Below are 14,955 nucleotides of genomic sequence, written 5' to 3' on the forward strand. Positions count from 1 at the left end.
GGGACGCGCAGTGCCGGGGTTGGCGCCCGAGCCGCCCTCAGCCAGCGGGCGGGAACCGGTCTGTTTGTGGGATCCGAACCCTCGGCGGGAGTGCCACCACGCTCCCAAGCGGCGCACTGTAGCAGTGCGCCACCGGGCCGGCCACACTTCTGGGCTTCTAACACTTGCTCCTCATTCCTCTCTGGCCCAGGCGGCAGTGTGGCCAGGAGGTAGCCCAGAGGGGAGGGGGCAAGGGATCTGTGCTGAGCTCCCAGCACTGCCCCCAGGGCCATCTGGTGCCCTGGTCCTTGCTGGAAAGAAGTGGGATGCAGGCAGGAGAGGGAGAGGCTCAGAGCCACTAGGTTGTCTCCCTCCCTTCTCCACACCATCCACCCCGGGTAACTGCTTGGGCTCAAGGCTTGCCACTGGGGTAGGGGTAGGGGGTGCAGTGGGTTAAACATCCTTGGCTTGGTATCAGCAAAGCCCAGACCTTGGAACAGGCAAGTGAAGACCATGCTCACTTTTCTCTAGTTTTCTTAGAGGGACTCATCAGTGATTCTGATAGAACAAGGAAGGTGGGGGGCATATGGGGTAGTATCCCTGCTGCTCCCCACTGGGGCAGAGGGGGGCCTCCTGGGTGCAGGTTGCAGCCTTGCTTTAGGTGGTGCTCTGGGAGGATCCAGCTGATCTGATGGAAGCAGGGGAGTGCAGTCAGCCCTGCCTCTGCACAGTACTAGCTTCTGTGATGCTGTTCCAAGGCGAGGACAGACTCGCATCTGGAGGAGTTCCGGGCCAGGACATGCTGCTGGGGCTGCTCTGAGTGGGGCAGAGAGGCCTCTGAGAGCCTGGCAGAAGTGGGCCATGCCTGCCCCAGGGCACTGCTCATATTATCCAGCAGCATACTCCCATCCCCACTGTCCACCCCAACTCATCTTTCCATCCTCGACCCAGTGGGCTCATACCCACACCTGGTCTCTGGCCCCTAGCTATCAGAATAGAGCCTGACAGGGGCAACAAAGGCTTCTCTCCTGGTGGAGAAAGGAGTGGCAGGCCTGAAGTAAGTTGTTGAACATAGGAGAGGTGAACTAACAGGCCTGAGCAGGTATGGAGCATCAGCCAAGCCACTGAGGCCCATCCTTAGGAGAAATCTGATATTCGGGAAGTTTATGGTACTTGTCCTACATCTAGGGAGAGAAGAGGGGGACCATTTTCCTGCCTTCTCCCCATCACTGGGCACTAGAAGCTAACACCTCTGGCCTCCCAGTGTCGGTGCATTGTCAGAGGGAGGGTCACTTGTGGGTGGTGTGAAAAATGTTCAGACCCCAAAAGGAAACACCCAGTCTTTTGTTGTTGTTTCAAACAGGTTAAATTACTCACCTTTCCTGAGCTACTGGGACTGGAGAAATCCAGGAAGAAATGGCCTCTGCTAACTAGAGTGGGTAGGACAGCCCTGTTTGTTCTCAACCAGCCTCAACCTGAGCAAAAATGGACTATGGATGGGGCAAATGGGGCTGGGAGTCCCTGGGGGAAAACTGGAGACCTAGGACCTAGCCACTGGTTCTGGATCCCTAACTGTTTTGCTCCAGAATAACCCAGAATAAGCCAAGATTTCCTAAGACTCAGTTTCTTAGTCTGCAAACAGGGAGTGTGTTCTGAGCTTCTCCCCCAATTTCCATGTAGTCTCAATGTGTTCCAGGCAGTCAGAAACCCAGGGGGTATGTGGGCAGACCTCCTCCTGTCTACATAGCCTCGAGTTGGCCAACCTGGGCATTGGCAGAACAGTGAGCACCATGTCTGTGTGAGTATAGTAGCCATCCAGCAGCCCCAGGGCTGACAGGAGATGCTTGGGTCTACCAGCCAGAAAGACAGTGATTACAGATTTCAGATTCTGCTTCTGGCCAAGTGGGGCTGACTGTTCTACCTGTGTGTGATTCTCATCTCCAGACCTGGCCCGCTGTTCCTACAACACCCAGCTAAAGGAATAAGACCATGATAGATGCCATGAGATGTAAAAACAAAAATACTGAGATTTGGTGACTACTGCCCAGTCGTGCCAAGTTCTTTCCCTCCTTTCTGCTCATTTGTCCTCCTACAGCCATTCAGCACAATAGTTCTACCACACTCCTAATCTGCGTAGCAACTTCAGTTACAAACCAGCCAGTGAGTCTCTACTCATGATATGCATGAAAAAAATTCCATTTTCCATGGTCACATTTCTAAAGATCCAAGAGCAGCTTTATTAGCAATCTCAGAGAGGCCCTGAAACCCTCCATGTCACTTGTGTGGCCCTGTCCCTCTCTGGGACTGCTACAGCCCTCCCTCTGTCTAGTAGAAAGCTGAGGAGTGATGTTAACTGCCAACATGCCCAGGACACAGGGCCCAGGCTGCCAGTGCTCTCAGCCACTGCTCAGTATCTTCATACTGGTGGGTCCAGGGACACCCCACCCCAGGCAGAGTCCCAATTATGCTCCGCGGTGGCCAGTGTCTACAGTGCATCTGTGCTGGGACTAGCAGTACCCCTAACCTTTTCTACTCTACTAGATCGCTCCTGGGAAATGAGAAACTGAAAAAGGAAGTGAGTGCTGTAGCTGAATTTCCTAGAAAAGATCACTCTTTCTGATCCTTGCCACCCAGACACATCTGAATTCAGAATTAGCCCCTTGCACATACCCAGAACCTCTAGGAGCTCAGCCCAGAGACACCAGGGCAGTCCTAGAAATAGCCTTCTTGGACAACATAATGTCAGGTTAGAGGTGGCCAGAACAGATGTAGTCTGACCAGGACAGATCTAACAGTAGGTGTGTGAGCAAAACCTGCAGACTTGTTTTCTCATCACATGGAAGCATGACCAGGGAGGTGAATCTGGTCTTAGCAAAGTGACAAAGGGCAACTGCACTGGTTTGAGAATTATGCTTTGCCATCCCTCAGGAAAATGTGCCAAGGGTTATTTTTTCTTGACAGGAACACCACTGAAAGCATCTCTGGAGAGGCAAAGATTCTGTCTGGAGACCCCAGCAGAAAAGAGCATTTACCAGGTATGAAGCTGGAGAACAGACCAGGTCAGCATTTCCCAAACTGGTTGCTACAAGACAGCAGTACCTAGCATATTCTGTGAAGGCAAGTCTAGGAAAAGCTGCCAACTACAGCTTGTCTTGGAGCTCCGTGTTGCCCCTCAGGACACCGAAAGCCCTGAGAAATCTCACAGCAAAGAACCATTTCATTTGTGCCCAGCATTTGCTTGAAATACTTGGCTGAGAGGTCTGCTCTTCACCAAACACTGTGAATCTGCACTAAGTTTGAGGTCCCCTTTTTTCTTGGCCCTGAGCCTCAGTTTTGTCCCAGCACAATGAGGCAGATGGACTGAATGTCTCCACAGTCTTCCTACTTTGTTGTTTCTCCAGGCTCAGCCAGAGGTTGGCTTCCTTCCCACCTCACCAAATGTCCTGGGCTTGGGGGAGCCGGGAGGCAAAGGCTGTGGTATGGTGAGGGCTGGGATGCCCACCAGGAGGCTAATGCCACTACGTGTGGCTTTCCCCTGATCCCCACCCACCCCATCTGAAGTTGTCCAGGTGCTACAGCTTGAGTGAATATCTCAGGGGACTGAAACCCAGAGGGGTGAGGCCAGCACAAGGAGGGAATGCCCCACAGTGGCACAGGCCACCTGCCAAGCCTCCCTGCTCCTGTGAGACCAGGTGCTTCTGGCTTCTTCCTGTCAGAAACATACAGGTAAGCTTCCCTGGCCTTAAATGCACTGTTCTAAATACTGAACAGCAAACACTTACCTAACTTACCAGTGCAGGGATGGTCCTGTTTCTAATCTCAGATGCAATAATCACGAATGTGCACGCCTCCTCAGGAAGCCCCCACACTCCCGGAGCAACTCCAAATGCACTGAGTCATCTCCCCGCACCAACAGCTCCTTCCTCAGAATCTCACACTTACCTCTCACAAACCACACATCCCACACCCACAGCACCTCATGGCATATATAGACCCTGACCTGTGAAGAATTATTCTCGCTCATCCTGCCTCCCACATGGTCCAAACATCTCCAGCTGCTGATAATCTCAAAGATGGCCATGCCTATGCCTGTAGTCAGCCACTCCCCATCCTGTCCAAGGGCAAAGCCTTGAGGGGAGAAGCAGAGACTCATATGGGTTACCCCAGAGAAGTGGGAGGAAGCCAGCAAACCTACTCAGTTCATTTCAAAGGGATGGCCCCAGCTCAGCCAATACATTGCAGCACCCAGCCTCCAGGTCACCAAATAGAGCTGCCAAGAGCTTAGCTAGGCATCCCAAAGCAACTCAAAGCATCCTGAACAAGGCAGGATGGGGCTAAGGCAAAAAGGAGGCCAAACTCATGGAAATAGTCCTACAGTGGCCTCTTGGTGAGTGTAGGACACTGTCACCCTTTGCGAATGCTTGGCCCCAGCTTGGGTCTCTACTTTACACCAAGGCTGTTTCTCTGGAGATGGATAGCTGCTCTGCCACCTCAGACCCCCAGCTAACTGAAACTGAAGACCAGAGCAGAAGCTTCCTAAATCCCAGCTGGAAGGCAGTTTTCTGCCTCCCCTAAAACTTTGCTCCCTTCACCAGCATCTCCCTCAAGGTCCCGTTGTCAAGGAGAGAAGCAGGCCTTGGGCCATGGAAATCTGCCATCTTCTGGACCCTCCAGCTGCTCATGACCCTCTCCAAATGAGCATCCACTGGGAAAAGTTGTCTATAAGATTGTCTTTGGCTCTCTCCAAGGCCATTTTTCCAGGCCAAACTTGGACCAGGTAAGGGAGCATCTTCTACTCTGGGACCCTGCCCAAGCTTCCAGGGGATCCAGGAATCCCTCAGGAAATCTGGGGGCAGGTCTTGTTCTTTGCTGCCACAACTTGGAGCCAGGACACACTCCCACTCCTCCAGAAGGACAGAGATGCTGGTGGCCAATGGAAATGACCAGGAAAAGAGAGTTGGTGAAAGAGGTGAAAGGAACCGTGGGAGGCATGGTAATGAGATGGCAGGTAGGTGGGGAGCCGGCGCAGAGGGTGGTTACCTGGGTGAGATGAGGATTGGGGTTGAACCCACACTGGTTGCAGACCTTGTTGTGACACTGGGTACAGGTGTTGAAGTTTGGCTGGCTGGGGGTCGACGTGAGGTCCGAGGTCTTGCATATGGGACACAGGGTGCTGCTGGGAAGAGGGGCAATCTGGGGGACGGAGTAGGGTGATGTGGGGGTACTGCCTCTGTCCGGTGACACCGAGGGGGACCGCCCTGATCTCTGTGTCCTGCTGTCCACCTGCAGCGTCCTGCGGGGACCATCAGCTTCCCGGCCTGCTGGGCCCTGTGCCTTTGTCTCCCGGGGGCTCTCATTGCTGGAAACAGTAGCAGAAGCCTGCTTTGGAGTTGGGGAAGCTGCTCTCTGGCTACCCAGGGACTCCTTGGGGTCCAGTCTCCGAGAAACACTGAAATGACATTGAAAATGACTGTGTTAGAGACACATCTTAGAGAAGCAGCCTACAGAGGTCTCTACCAAGCTGGGTGACCCCACCAAGCCCTGTCACCACCCTCCTTCTCCTGCCCAGGATCAGCATCCCAGCCACCATTTACTGTGCCCTGTGCTGAGCCCTGACAAGGATTTCCCACTTGAACCCTTGGCACCAGGCCATGTAGTGGGATTATAAGTGTCCCCTTTTACATCCTGATAAAGTGTAGATTCTGATCAAGTAGGTCTGGGTGGGGTGTGAATTTTTAGGAAACTCCAAGGTGATGCCAATTTTGGTGATGCAAATTCTGCAGACCACCTTTTGAGTACCAATGCTCTAAACCTACACATTAGAAACACCTAGGGTGATTTTCAAAATTATGACTCCCGGACTGCACGCCAGATAAATTTCATCAGGATCTGTGGGGAAAGAACTCTGGCATTAGTATTTTTTCCTCCCTAGGTGATTCCAACACACAGCCCAAGCTCAGAGCTACTGCCCTGGCAGGTCTGTTACCCACTGACTTGTCCCCTTCAAAGGCTGATTCAGACAGTTGGGGACAGGGGGCACCTCAGTGCTTACTTAATGCCATTTCCAGTAGGGGCCTGCCTGTACACAAAGGTACCTTCCTTCTGATGGCCCACCAGCAAGCCTGATGCCAGACTAAGTCTACCAAGATGGAATGAAGTGTTATTTTTATGCTAGTGCAAGGCTGGGTGGGGTTGGAGTTCTGGGTACCAGCTCTTGAGAAACCACTGTGGAAGGTCTGATGTGTCTGACCTCCACCTCCATCCCTGGCCTGGTTGCAAAGTTGCCAGCCATGTTGGGTAGTTCGATAGGTGAAGATAAACTATCAGGCTAAAATCCAACCCCTTTATATTCCTTCACCTTTGACCCAACTTAAGTTCATTTCTGCCAATTTTCCTCTTTTCCAATTTGAAAGAGGCTGAGCACAAAAAGCCAAAGGCAATGCTTTATGTTGCTTCCTTGAGATTCTATACTTGCTTTGGTCTGTATTCACTTGGGTGGATGCTGGGACCCAGGAGGCAGAATCGCTGAGAGCCACTGCAGAGGCCCGAATGCAGTGCCTGTGGACGAGCCTGCCCTGGCCTCTTCTGCCCCAATGATCCCAGTCCTTGTAGAGTCTGACTGACAGGGGAGGATTCTAAGTTTGCTGCCCCCATCTGAAGGCCATCTCAGAGGCCCGAATGCAGTGCCTGTGGACGAGCCTGCCCTGGCCTCTTCTGCCCCAATGATCCAAGTCCTTGTAGGGTCTGACTGACAGGGGAGGATTCTAAGTTTGCTGCCCCCATCTGAAGGCCATCTGGCTTGGCAAAAAGATTCAGGAGCCAACTGGTAGGGCATCTTAGGATGGGCCAATTCAGAGGGGAGATGAGGAGCCCACCTATAGTCCTTCCTCCCTTCTGAGGAACACATCCTCAGTCTAATAAAAACTCTTTTAGAATAAAGAAACACTATGAAATATCCATCAAACATTCCTTTCATTGACTACCAACAGAATACACCTAACCATCGAGTCACAGACCTGCCACTTCCTTCTTCAGTAAGACAACCGGAGTTTGAGTCTAACCCCTCTAGGCCATCTTTGCCACCAGCTGTGAGGCCCAGTATGGTGGTGGCCACAGCAGCTCTGGCCAACACTTGGAACCTGGTCTCTTCTAGGGTCTTTCAGCAGACCAAGTTCTAGGTATCCTAAAGAAATATTTCTCACTTGGTTAAATTAATAGTTTCATTTTTTACTCAAATAATTTATGGCTGGAGTTTAAAAGCAGCCCTTGAAAACTAATCAGAAGCTAGTGAAAGCCCTTTATAAGATGTGAATGGGCTGCAGCCCCTCCCCAGGATGTGCAAGGCCTTCTGAGAAATTTAGCAATTTCTACTGTACTTGTATTGCCTGATAAGTGACAGGCAATCTTCTGTATAGACAGTGACTTTAATTCAATATTGTATGACAATGTAGTCTTTCTGGAGACATTTTCTGTGGTGATTAGGGATCTAAATTTCAAGTTAACTTTCAACTCAGCTGTGGTAACAGTGAATAAACAAACAAAGCCTCTCGCACCCAGCCAAGTCTGTACTGCAAGGCAATGTGCCCTGCACACAGGCCTGATATGTGTCCACATACCACATAGTGGCTGTCATGATACCTAGTGATGGCAGTACATGTCATGGTCTCTGTACTCTCCTGTCCTCCTGTGATTCAAGCCTCCAACACCTCCCTCTGTCTCTTCATGATGATCTTCATGTCACTGATGAGCTGCTGGCCATCTCACTGAAAAAGCGGGACCCACTGATGGGGAACCTGCACATCCACGGCCTCACAACTTCTGACCCCAAGGTTTGCATGCCTCCTGCTCCCAAGGCCCACTTCTCACCTTCACAATATCTCCCCTCTTCTTCAAATCCGTTTCCCCCTCTCTAATTTGACACTGTAGGGTAATTGAAATTGGGTCATTTCAATTACCCTACAAATATGCTTCTCCCATCCTCAAAAACAAAAGAACTTGGACCCACTATCCCCTTCAGCAGCTGCCCCGTTTCTTCTTTCCTCTTTACCGCAAAACTCCTTGAAAGAATTGTCACCGCTCACTGCCTCTCCTCCCTCCCTCTCAACCCACTCCAATCTGGCTGTTGCCTATCTTTCCACAGAAACTGCTCAGGTCACAGTCACTAGGGGCCTCCACACTGTCAAATCCAACAGTCAGTCTCAATTCCTCATCTCACTTGACCATCAGCAGCACTTGATACCAGGTGAGTACTTCCTCCCTGAAATAAGTTCTCCACTGCCTTAGGGAACACCACCTTCTCCTGGGCTTGCTCCTCCCTCCTGGCTACACCTACAGCTACACTTTTGCAGGTTCTTCCTCATCTCCCAACAGCAAAGCCCCACTTCTTACATTGGAGGGCCTCAGGGCTCAGTCTTTACATAAATTAGCTTCTTTGAGCACTCACTTTCCTGAATCTCAAGACTCACCCAGTTTCAAGGCTTTAAATCCCATTTCCCACTGACAACAACCAAGTGTCTATCTCTGGCCCAGACCTCTGCCTTGAAGTCTTTACTTTTCTAACTGCCAACTCCACATTTTCACTGAGATGTCTTGTAGGCATCTCAAACTGGACATGTCCAAACCAAGCCCCTGATCTCCCCCCAAAATGTACTCCTAGTCTTTCCCTTGTCATCATCTCTGACTCCCTTCTTTTCTCATCCCATGTCATTCCATCAGTAAATCTTGTTGGCTTCAGAGTCTGGCCACTCCCACTGCCGCCTCACTCCACTGGTCCAAGCCACTGTCACCTCTTGTTTCAGTACTGCAGGGGCCTTGCTCCTTCTACTTGCCCCTCTAAGGTCTTCTCTCAATGCAGCCAGGATAATCCTTTAAATGCACAAGTCAGACCATTTCCCTCTGCTTAAACCCTCCAACAGCTTCCTTTCCCTCCTAAAGGAAAAGTCAAAGGCCTTACAATGGCCCAGGAAACCCCACGCTTTCCCTCTGGCCCCATTTCCTGCTACTCTCTCTCTCTCTCACTCTTCTTCTCTTATAGCAGGTGCACTCCTGCCTCTGGCCATTTGCATTTGCTGTTCCTTCTGCTGGCACTTGCTCCCTCTCAAGTCTTTGCTCTGGTGGCATCCTTTCAGGGACACTTATCCTGACTATTCTATTAAAAATTGCAGCTTCTATCCTTCCTCCCTCTTTATTTTCCATGGCACTAGGCATCTTCTGACCCAGTGTATAGCATATTTATTGCTTTCGTGTATGTTAGATTCAGCCATGAGTCCCATCATGTATCTTTCGTGTATCTTCTGGGATCCCTGCATTAAACTGGCACCTCTGTGTGGGCAGGGCCTCTGAGTGCTTTCCTCATAGCTGTGTCCCAGTGACTAGCACAGTGCCTGGCATAAACAGGATGCTCAATATGTATTTCCTGAATGGAAGGACTGCACGCATGTCATGACTCAGAACAGTAAAATGTGGCCCAACAGTGTTTTATTTTTTAAATTAATTAATTAATTAATTTTTATTTTTTTGTCCTTTTTGAGACCGGCCGCACCGCGCTCAGCCAGTGAGCACTGTGAGCACACCGGTCATCCCTATATAGGATCCGAACCCGCGGCGGGAGCGCTGCTGCGCTCCCAGCGCCGCACTCTCCCGAGTGCGCCATGGGCTCGGCCCCCAACAGTGTTTTAGAGCTGAAGAAACATGGCAAGTGTGGCGGGAGCACTGCTGCGCTCCCAGCGCCGCACTCTCCCGAGTGCGCCATGGGCTCGGCCCCCAACAGTGTTTTAGAGCTGAAGAAACATGGCAAGTGCCTGGCATGGCACTCAGCCCTTCTCTGGATCTGACTTCATGCAGGAAAGAAACACAGGAAAAATACCTGGAGTCCTCCCTGGCGGCTAGCCACACCCCCAGCCACATCACATAGAAGCTCTGCTAATAATATGGTGATAATGTCAACTGAGCCCTCACCACAAGCCACCTGTCACATATTAACTCCTTTAAGCCTCACAGCAAATTCATGGGGTAGGATCCATTTTGCCTATTTTACAGACAAGAAATCTGCCACACATAAAAGTTAAGTAACTTGCAAAGCCATCATGATTTGCAAGTGGTGGAGCTGGGATTTCAATATCCAGACCACAATTCCATGTCCTTAACCACTGTCCCACACTGCCTTTCTAGGGGAGCACAATATAGTTGTAGAGGGACGGGAAGCACCACAATGTAGGTTTATTGTATTCTTTTTTCAGAAGAGCTGTTTAAGTGGAAGCTTCCTAGGAAGAGATCTCTGACGTTTTGTTCCCCACCGTATCCCCAGGACCCAGCACAATGCTTGGCATTGAGTGGATACTCAATAAGCATATGCCAAGTGAACAGAAAGATGTGTGAACAGTATATTGAGCTCTCAAAGTAGGGCTAAGTTAGGGCAGTGACATCATTCAGTTCTGACCACTTCACCTGGAGCTTGCCCAGCAACGCTGAGAGACTCACAGAGAAAATGACTCTAACAACAGATGTTCATGCATTCAGGCATTCAGGCATTCACAAACATTTACTGATCCCTGGATTAGTTCCAGGCCCTGTGATAGGTATTGATGGCATAAATGGATCATATCTTTTACAACAGGAGGTGGGTCCACAGGTGTTCTCATATTGTTATTCTTTACATCTTATACATATTTTATAAGTATTCTTATATTCTTTACAAACATCTATTTAATACTTAATTAAAATAATTTTTAAAGTGAGTCAGACCAGGATCCCATCCTCTGGGAGCCTCTAGTCTAGAATAGAGACAGACGTGCAAACAAATCACTGCATGACATACTGCTGTACAGTGAGGGAGGGGGGAGAAGTCTCAAAAGTCTTTGAGGATGAGGAGACATTTAAAACAGGTCTTAAAGGATGAGCTGTTCTCCCTGAGGTGAAAGGGCAAGCTAGGCAGAGGAAACAGCACACACAAGGTCCAGAGGCATGTCAGAGTATGCTTGGTCTGGGTGTCTGTGCAGGAAAAGCATGGCAGACGTAAGTCATTGCTGCTCCCAACACCTAGACCAGCTCCTGGCAATAGTGTGTGTTGAACCACCTGAACTAATTGGGCAGCTCAGAGCTAGAATGGGAAGGGCCAGGATAGCAAGGCCTTTAAGATTTTCAAACAGGGGAGTATTTGGTTTCTGTGTCAAGGAGAAGATGGTGGAGGTAGGGAAACAAGTGAGAGTAAGGCAATAGCTTAGGAATAGTCCATGGGGTGAGAGGAAGGGAGGGTACAAAAGCAGGTATTCTCTCTGTACCAGAGGAGTGTTCCTTTTAATTGAGATGGGGAATCCAGGGACAGAGGCCAGTTAGTGGATAGGGAATGAGGAGTGAAATAGCAAAATCACAAGTTGTATTGAGGTGTGTGTTTGTATGTTTGGTAGGGGGGTGTCCAAGAGCATCAAGAGATGGGTCACAGCTTGGGCTCAATTAAGATATGTCCATATATTTTTACCTTGGAGAGTTAAGGGTTCAGTTCATAGGTAATTTTCAGGCATAGAGATCACCCAGGGAGCAAGTGGTCCGGGAAAGCTTTGTGGGGAGCACCAGTGTTTACAGGAATAGGGGAGATGCCAAAAACAGAGCAGTCACAGAAAGGAGAACAAAAGAGAATGACCCTAGGAGCCCCCAGAGAAGCTTCCATGAGGAAGAGCACTCAACAGTGCCACATGCCATGATGAGTCTAAATACCTGGAGACTGAGAAGTCATGAGATGCCAAAAACAGAGCAGTCACAGAAAGGAGAACAAAAGAGAATGACCCTAGGAGCCCCAGAGAAGCTTCCATGAGGAAGAGCACTCAACAGTGCCACATGCCATGATGAGTCTAAATACCTGGAGACTGAGAAGTCATAGAAGAAAAAGGGTACACCCATGAGGGCCACACACCATGAATGCCCAAGCTCTTTTCCAACCCAGTCCAGTTTGGGAGGGGCCAGTTTCCTCTTCTGCAGAACAGAAGGGCCCACCCATGGCCAGAGCTCCAGGGGTCATGTGTGTCTGTGCCACCTCCCTTATCACAAGTCTCAAGGGAACCAGGGTGGTTAGAACAGCCTGAGGTCTTCGGGAGTGAAGAGGTGGTGATCCTTCCATGAGGCCCTCCTTAAGAGGCACAAAGGTCTCCACCAAAATATGGCTGCTGGGCAGGAGAAAGGAGGGATTGAGGAAAAGGGGAGAGAGGTGTCCACAGGCAGGACCCAGTCCAGCCCCAAGGAAGACCTGGCCTTGTGGACATGGATTATCAGTAGTGAGCCCCTTGAAGCCATTGCTCCTCCCAGCAGCCTTGGGAAGCCCTATTACTTGAAGAGGGCTGGGATAAGGACAAGTGAGCAAGAGGGGAGAGGGACACTACCATAAAGCAGAAAAGACACAGGAGGACAGGCAGGTAGAGAAGGAGGGAGAGGTCAGAGATATGAAGGACTGGCTGGAAGCCACACTGGGGAGACTAAAAATGCCAAATTTAGAGATAAATATTTTTTAAGATGGCTAAGAAAGGTAGAGGACACAGAAATAGCCAGATTTCTATCAGCTTTCCTTCCTTGTAACATTTAGGGTGATTAACTGATGAGAAACAAACTTAACTCAAAGCTGTTTGCCAAGGCAGGAAGGAGCCCCCTGGCCACAGGAAGGCTGCTAGGAAGGGGGACAGAGCCAATTCAGTCAGCCTCTCCCTCACCAGTCCTCCGTACCCCTGTGACCTCCTGTCCCATACCATAACCACTACTGGGAGAAATAATCCAGACTATACTGGTCAGAAGCTGGGCTTCCCTCCATAAGGAAAAGCATGAGGCCAGCAAGCTCCAGTAACTAAAAGATGCTCCAGAAACCATGCACAGCCATGAGGACAGAGCCACCAGGGAAAGATGTGGCTGCCTGGTGATCAGTGGGAAGGAGCCTGGAGTTACTCTGGTAGCTGCACTCAGGCAGGGCCTGCTCAGGCTGATGCAGACTAGAAGGAAAAGCAGGGAGGCATGGAGCCAGTGTGGGCTCCTCTGGAGGAGAAACCAGGCTGGGCTCCATAGAGCAGCAGTCTAGAGCATGCCCCAACCGCCTCCAGTTGAACATTTGAAAGAGAAATGTTTTGTGTTAATAAATGGCTGCCTTTATTCACCAGGAAGGGAGTGAACTTAAGGAAACTGTTTCTCTAAGTCAGAGCAGCCGGAAGAGCCCCACAGCTTCAAACAAGGTTTTGATAATTAATGGCTGACCTTTCTGTAGTGGGCAATTACAGCTGGGCAGACGCTGTGGGAGGACCCTCTCCTTTGAGGCCCATGCTGAGAAGGACCACTGGGCCACCCCAGTGGTCCCTGCACATTTAGGCAGAGAAGCAGGGGCTGTAGAATGGGAGGTGCCAGGGTCCAGGTCCTGGGTCCTGAAGCTCCTCTGCTAGGAATCGATGTGAGAATTTGTAAAGTTTGGGCTTAGAAAAAATTCCAGTTTTCACATGAGAAAGCCTTTTCTGACCTGCCTAGCCTGTAGGACAGTGGCCTCTTGCCTTTTTGATCATGTTGCCCCTATCAATAAAACATGTTTGTGCATCTCCAACATACAAATATTTATCCACCAATTACATACATATATATGAGTATTATTGATAAAACACACCTACCCAAATGGAAAAGTTTAAAGGATGAGATAGAAAATAAATGTAAATAGGAGTTTTCATATTTTCAGCCTTGTTCCTTCTCCTCCCACACCTTGGCACATGTGCCCTATTAGGGAGGCCACTGCTGAGGAAATTCTTAAACTCCCAATTTCCAATCTTTAAAAGAGTCTGTGTTGGTTACCTAGACCACATTCTCTCCTGCCTTCAGCTATGTCCCATGGAAGGTGTACTTAGGTCAATAACAGGGATGTTCCAGGTCATCAGGGGCTGGCCTCACCAGGCTTCCTGGGTGCCTATGGAGCAGAATTTAAAAAAAGTTCTCTGCCGATGGCCACAGCACAGAGGTGAGGATCTCCATAACACTCAGCCACAGAACTCACAAGGAGCCTGTGGTTGAGAAGAAGCTGGCACCACGGGCTCAGAGCCTCTGAGATGCTGTCTTGGAGCCAGGGGATGACCAGCTGGCTGGGAAGGGAAGGTGCCAAATCCCGGGTTCCTGGACAGAGTGGGGGGTCATGCTATAAAGCAGAGCTTCCCAAGAAGCTGACATCTTCCCTTTCTAACTTCCCAGCCCTTTTGTAGATGTGGCCCCACTCTGATGGTAACTTTCCGAGACCCAAAAGGCCCAGAGTAACCCAGAGAGCAAGCTCCTCCTTGACCAGGCAGAGACAAAGCACCATGCCAGCCTGGTGACAGCCCCCACAGCAGGTGTGTACTGATGCACTTGGGCACACATGTACTCACATCCCCGAGCAGAAAAAAACTCGTGAAGGAAACATGGGTGTGACCAGGTCCCCACCGCCTCCACCCATCCTTTCCACTCAGAGACGTTTGGCACTGGGGCTCCTCCTGTGGCCAAACAAGCTTCCACTGGTTCCAGGCCAGTTGGTTTGGGTCAGCAGAAAACATGCTTAAGGGAATGAGCTTTGACTGCTTTGCTGTTGCCGAGGGAAAGTGCCTGGGATGAGACTGCACGCAAGTCAGCAAGGGAGAGAATGTGGCAAGAGACTGGTAAGAGCAAGAGTTGCTGCCATCAAACACAGGCCAGGGGAAGCTGCCAGCATGAGACGAGAGACCACCAGGACTCTGGGAGCAAAGTGGGAGCAGACCATAACTGCAACAAGAGCAAGCCCTGGGGATCTCATTCCCTAGCTCTGAGGCCTAATGGGTCTGCTAGGTTGAGAACGTCTCTCAGAGCAATCTGATTTGTCTTAGTTCCTTTCAGGAAGGACCATGCAGTCTCCAGAATCCAGAGCAAGGATGGGAAATAAGGGTAACTTTCCTCTAACCCAATTAATTGGTAGTGACTGCCTGGAGTCTTGGGTTTGGGAAGGATCAATGGTAAAGATTG

At 50.2% G+C, this 14,955-nt stretch overlaps 1 protein-coding gene across 1 annotated transcript in view; it reads right to left on the reverse strand.

The window, feature by feature from the left end:
• The window catches only part of BSN (bassoon presynaptic cytomatrix protein), a 105,889-nt gene that overhangs the window by 40,766 nt on the left and 50,168 nt on the right, over positions 1-14,955 (reverse strand). Inside the window, exon 2 of the mRNA XM_008571562.1 lies at positions 5,020-5,428. Within this exon, the coding sequence (XP_008569784.1) occupies positions 5,020-5,428 (409 nt within the window). The remainder of the gene's footprint in view (positions 1-5,019; positions 5,429-14,955) is intronic.

The sequence above is a fragment of the Galeopterus variegatus genome, unplaced genomic scaffold, assembly GCF_000696425.1.
Source record: "Galeopterus variegatus unplaced genomic scaffold, G_variegatus-3.0.2 Scaffold701, whole genome shotgun sequence".
In the NCBI taxonomy this organism is placed as follows: Eukaryota; Metazoa; Chordata; class Mammalia; order Dermoptera; family Cynocephalidae; genus Galeopterus; species Galeopterus variegatus.